At 36.4% G+C, this 6314-nt stretch overlaps 1 protein-coding gene across 1 annotated transcript; it reads left to right on the plus strand.

Annotated features, from left to right (window-relative positions):
• Window positions 1–1491: 1491 nt before the first annotated feature.
• On the plus strand, window positions 1492–4677 carry LOC132623164 (G-type lectin S-receptor-like serine/threonine-protein kinase At1g11330). Its single transcript, XM_060337878.1, has 7 exons — window positions 1492–2910; window positions 3001–3108; window positions 3194–3390; window positions 3465–3675; window positions 3771–4014; window positions 4100–4250; window positions 4348–4677. The coding sequence occupies exons 1-7, from the start codon at window positions 1638–1640 to the stop codon at window positions 4645–4647; spliced, it is 2484 nt and encodes an 827-aa protein (XP_060193861.1). The 5' UTR covers window positions 1492–1637; the 3' UTR covers window positions 4648–4677.
• Window positions 4678–6314: the final 1637 nt, after the last annotated feature.

The raw sequence follows: 6314 nt of genomic DNA on the forward strand, positions 1-6314 counted from the left end.
GTGTTCGATTTTTCGAGTTTTCGGTTTAAACCGAAATTTTATGTATTAGCCAAAAAGTATTAAATAGTCCAATCTTTTTATTTGGGATACGTTTTGGTAATGAAATGTCTTGATTTTGCAGATGGGTTTTTAAAGTCTGTACCTTGTAGTTTTGCTTATTCATTTCTCTTATCTTTCTTAATAGATCTATTTATGATGGAATGTAATGGTTGTGAAAGATTCATGAGGTGGAAAAAAAATTCATTTTGCTGCTTCACCATTTGATTTTGTAATCTAAATCTTTAGAGAATTAGAATACAGTGTATGTTCTTTTTATCTCCTTTTGTGTGTTTGAAGGCATCTTTTTCAATTAATTCAATGTATGGTTGATCAAGTTATACAATTGATTTTTTTGCATGTTCATCCGCTAGACTAAGCTAAGACCGGGTAGACCTTGAGGATCCGTCATGCATATCAAAAAAACCGAATTGAAAAAATCGAAACCGAACCGAACCAAACTTCAAAAAACCGAAACCGAAAGAACCAAACCGAACTAGTTTTGTTCGGTGTTCGGTGTCCACCTTCAAAACACCGAAACCGAAATAGCCAAACCAAAGTTTGACAAAATCGTACCGAAGAACCGAACGCCCACTCCTACTGCAACTATAATATACATATAATATATACCTATACATGTAATATATACCTAATCAGTGTATAAGTTTTATATATTTTGGCCATATTGGTAAATAAGTATGGGCGAACGGTATGTATCGGTAAGTTTCCCATCATAATATAGCCCTAGCAAGAGTTAAAAGCAGTTAAAAACCCGTAAATCACACATAGATTACAGGATTCTAGTACTTTTACTCCGGTAGTTAGATCTGTAATCATCTGCCGACCACCCCTTTTGTCACTTCTTCTGACCCATCAAAAATTTTGACTTTTGCATACCTTTTCCAACGTTTCCTACCCACATTATGTTTTGATATAGAGATTACGTTGACAATCTTATTCAAATGAAGGATTTCCAATCAATATACCCTTTCCTAATCATGTAACACAATATTTGAACCACACTGGTCAAATAAAGCACTGAACTCCATATATACAGTTTTTTTTGTTAAAGTTTTGTGTGTGTGGTTAATTTTTACTTTTTTTGTGAGGATATATATTTTCTATTTTGTATAATGTTGACTTAGAGATGAATTTTAATGGGTAACATGATCAATAAGGATTCATATAGCCGACCCTAACTTGCTTGGGACCAAGACGTAATCGGTTATCTTTTGCTTTTATTTTTGTGATTTGGATTCACATGGAAAATACTATACTTGTTGACATTGTATGTTCATACCTATTTATAAAACTATACTTATTGACATTTATAATTTAGTATGGAAGTTTCCTTATGGGGTTTGGTTAGTCTTCGTGAGCTAATGGGCAATTACCTTATAATAATCACAGCGCAGAAATTCCAACATGACGGCTTAGCCAATGCATTTTGATCCATACCAACAGCTGACAAAGACGTGTCAAGCATACTGTAGAGAAGAAGCGTGAGAAAATATCAAGAAATACTGCAACTATAGGCACTTTTTTAAAGCTTATAGGCAACTAATGCTCATTCAAATTGGCAGAATAAAACTTCATAAGCAATGAAATTAAACACTAGACAGATACTTCTATCTCCAGTTGCTCTCGTTCTATTTTTTTATATAGCAAAAGCTTCAGACACTATTAGCACCAATAAATCCATGCGAGATTCAGAAACTTTAGTCTCCAATGACAAAAGATTCATATTGGGGTTCTTTAGTCCTGAGAATTCCACGAACCGTTATGTTGGTATTATGTTTAATACCCAATCACCAACTGTTGCATGGGTAGCCAACAGAGACAAACCTTTACAAGATTCTAGTGGAAGAGTGACAATATCAGAAGATGGAAATCTTGTAGTCTTGAATGCACAGAACAAGAGTATATGGTCATCCAATATTTCACCAGCTGTGAGAAATTCTACTGCCCAGCTCTCGGATAATGGAAATTTAGTTTTGAAGGACAGCTCCAACGGGAAAGTTCTCTGGGAAAGTTTTCGGGATCCTTCAGATTCCTTCTTGCAGCATATGAAACTGGGAAGTGATAAGAGTACTAACACCACAAATCTGGTGAAATCATGGATAAGTCCTTCAGATCCATCTGTTGGGAGTTTCTCAGCTGGTATTCAACCTGAAACGATTCCCCAGATTTTCATATGGAAGAATGGCAAACTTCATTGCCGCAGCGGACCATGGAATAAACAGATTTTCATTGGGATACCAGACATGACTTCTTTCTATCTCAATGGATTTGATTTAGTAAATGATAACAAGGGCACCGCATACCTCACCTTTTTATATGCAAATCAGGCTGAGATGACCTTTTTCACCTTGAACTCAACAGGGTTTTTGCAGCAGAAATATTTGGATCCTAGTAAGAATGATTGGGAAGTAACATGGGAATTCCCTGCAAATGAGTGCGATTTTTATGGAAAATGTGGACCTTTTGGAAGCTGTGATCCTAGAAGCTCACCAATCTGCTCTTGTTTAGAGGGATTTAAGCCGAAAAGAGAAGAGGAATGGGGGAAAAGAAACTGGACTAGTGGATGCATCAGAAAGTCCATGTTAGAGAGTGAAAGAAACAGCTCTAACATTGAGCAAGTTAAGCAAGATTGGTTTCTGAAGCTGCAGTCAATGAAAGTGCCGGATTCCACTATTTGGGTACCTTTTGCAGATGAAGATTGTCATAAGGGTTGCTTGAGGAATTTTTCCTGCATAGCCTATTCATACCACACAGGCATAGGATGCATGCATTGGGAAGGAAGCTTACTTGATGTTCAGAAATTCTCAACCGGTGGGGCTGATTTATTCCTTCGCCTTTCGTACACTGAGCTTGGTAACACCTCTTCTTCAGAACTATAATGTAATCTATAAAACTCTGCTTGCCAAAAACATATGTATAATGGACACTTATTTTGTAATGCAGATCAAAAGAGAGATTTTAAAGTAGCCATTGCGATCATAGTCCCAGTAGGCTCAATAATTTTTGCCATAGTCGGATACATTTCCTACAAATATCTAGCTAAGCGCAGAGGTAACAAGCTTATCTGAAACATTAGAAAATCTGCAGTAGCTTTAATCATTCGGATCACTTTATCTCGAATGCGCTCTTGAATCAGGACGGAAGAGAAAGCGTGAGCTCTTATTAACAGAATCATTGCCAAACTTTTACAAGGAAAGCATAGTTACAGAGAACATCAATCAAGCTAAATTTGAAGAGCTGCTTATATACAACTTTGATATCTTAGCAAATGCAACTGAGGATTTTCATCTGTCCAGCAAACTTGGGCAGGGAGGTTTTGGTCCAGTTTACAAAGTAATGTTTTGTGTGATTGAGTGTCTTGTTATTGTTTTTAAGAAAAGATATTAAGTCCTATGATATAACTGCAGGGGAAGCTGCCAGATGGACAAGAAATTGCTGTGAAAAGGCTTTCACAGTCTTCCGGGCAGGGGCTGGAGGAGTTCATGAATGAGGTTGTGGTGATTTCAAAACTTCAACATCGTAATCTTGTTAGACTTTTTGGTTGCTGCATAGAAAGAGGGGAAAAGATGCTGGTTTATGAATACATGCCAAAAAGAAGCTTGGATGCCTATCTCTTTGGTTGGTTATGATTAGTTTTCTTTTATTTTCCATTGTGTCTAACTAAAAGGAATTTTTTTTCGCTTTAAAATGTCAAATTCGCATTGTGCTTTCAGGGTCACAGCAACAAGAGGAAGAGTTCCTTGATTGGAGTAAACGTGTGAGCATCATTGAGGGAATTGGTCGAGGCCTCCTTTACCTTCACAGGGATTCAAGACTAAGGATTATCCACAGGGATTTAAAAACAAGCAACATCTTGTTGGATGAATACCTGAACCCCAAAATTTCAGATTTTGGCATGGCAAGGATTTTTCCAGGCAACCAAGATCAGGCCAACACAAACAGAGTTGTTGGAACCTAGTAAGTTCTTGTATCTTTCTCTTTATCTTTTGCATGGTTGAAAAGAAAATATCAGGCAAACATTCAAAATTGTAATGTGATGCAGTGGTTATATGGCACCTGAATATGCAATGGAAGGAAGATTTTCAGAAAAATCAGATGTTTACAGCTTTGGAGTATTGTTATTGGAAATTATAAGTGGAAGGAGAAACACTAGCTTTCACCAAGATGATTGTGCATTAAGCCTTCTAGCATATGTAAGTTCATATGAAAATTAAGCTCCTAGTTTTTATGAAATGTCAACTTTTCAATAATTCAAGTTTCCATTGTTTTGTCTATGTGGTTGCTCCTCAGGCATGGAAGTGTTGGAACGAAAACATGATTGTGGAATTGGTTGACCCCAAGATAACTGACCTGCACATTGAAAAGGAAATTACGCGATGTGTACATGTTGGACTATTATGCGTACAAGAATATGCAGAAGACAGACCAAATGTCTCCACAGTATTGTCTATGCTCACCAGGGAAATTGATGATTTATCAAGTCCTAAACAACCTGCTTTTACAACAAGACCAAGCCGTTTCATGCAAGCCTCTTCTAAATCTCAAGGCTCTGTGAACACTGTTACCATTACTATTATGGAAGGACGATAAGACATTTTAAGATTTTTATTTAGGCATGTACATTATTCCTTTCTCTGTAATTATTACTGTGTCTGATTCTTTGGTAATGGTTCCCCTCAATATTACCTCAGTACATTAAGAATCCAAGAGAACAGTGTAGACCATGCAAGTCACTTATGCTTCATAGCAGAAGTAGCTTAAACAGGTGTTTGCAGAAATTTAGAGAAGCTCATCCAGTAGCGGATTGAGATCATTTTAGAGGTGCTTTATCTTACAGCTGATTCTGAAGCTAAACAACTTTCTAGGCAAAGACATTCTTATAGCGTATTTGATGGGTCACCGGATCAATGGGAAACCCTGTAGGGAAGGGGAACACACATCAAATTCACATCTGAAATTGCAGATATGATGTGAAATTTTGCACCACCTCTATTCTTGGATCTAAAGTCATGTCAGCCCAAGAAAATTTGCATTATCACAGGTAATAAAGGACAAGAAATCTCATGAGATGCTGTAAGACACACATTTAAGAGTTCCAAAATTCAGGCAAAGATTACTCCTTTCCTTAGAATTGTTATTATACCTGTTCTTCTGCTGATGCCTTTACTAAATATTACTCCCTCCGTTCCATACTAAGTGGTGCTTTTAGCTTATGCACACCCTTAAGAAATTGCTCACTCCTAGAAAATTATGAGTGATTTTACTAACTTATCCCTAATTAATGCCTAGAAAAAAAAAGTTACTTAATTATAAATAAGAGTAAGTTTGGAAGAATAAGATCAATTTCTTTTGAATTCCTAAAATGAAAAGCCTAAAACACTACTTATTATGGAATGGAAGGAGTATAATGAAGAAGCCTAGGAACATTTCTTTTCTTTTTTTCCTTTATTATTATTATTATTATTATTATTATTATTATTAGTAATATTCTTGCACTGTAATCTGATTTTTGGGATTATAAAGTTAGGAGAGTGAGAAAGGCATTGCACAAACTGGTGATAATATGTGAAATAATCTGCTCTTCCAACCAATATTAAAGCAATGAGTATTAGGTGATGTATCCATGTCCTTTTACATATCCTAGATACTTACATACACTCGATGCAGAGCATTAGATCAAGAGTTAGGTATATTTCTTATGAGTAGGATAATGGGCAATGCCCATATGAGGGCCCATTAATACCAAAGCTCCGAATCTGACAGGTCTGCATCAGATCAAGAGTTAGGTATATTTCTTATGAGTAGGATAATGGGCAAATGCCCATATGAGGGCCCATTAATACCAAAGCTCCGAATCTGACAGAATGAAGCATTGTCTGGGGAAAGTATTCACAGAATCTAATTACATACAAAAGTAATTTTTTGCTTTTGTAACAAACAAATTAGCCAAAAAAAAAGTTCAAAGTTTATCCTTGTCACTTTAATTGATTCATGTGTTGCAATCTTTTTATTGCCAATTCTTTATCAATTCAAATAATATTAACATCAAATTGCATTTCCTTGCAAATTGTCCATCTTAAATTTGGCTAAGTAATGTATGGAAAATCAAGAAGATTAGGAACCCAACCAAAAGTGACTTCCGAACTTGTTCGAGAACAACGATTGAAAGCCCCCCCCCCCCCCCCCCCCCCCCCCCCCCTCAATCCCCCCTTTTTTATTTTTTCCTCGGGTTAACTGATATGCTGGAGTCCAGCATT

This window comes from Lycium barbarum, chromosome 12 (genome assembly GCF_019175385.1).
Source record: "Lycium barbarum isolate Lr01 chromosome 12, ASM1917538v2, whole genome shotgun sequence".
Lineage (NCBI taxonomy): Eukaryota > Viridiplantae > Streptophyta > Magnoliopsida > Solanales > Solanaceae > Lycium > Lycium barbarum.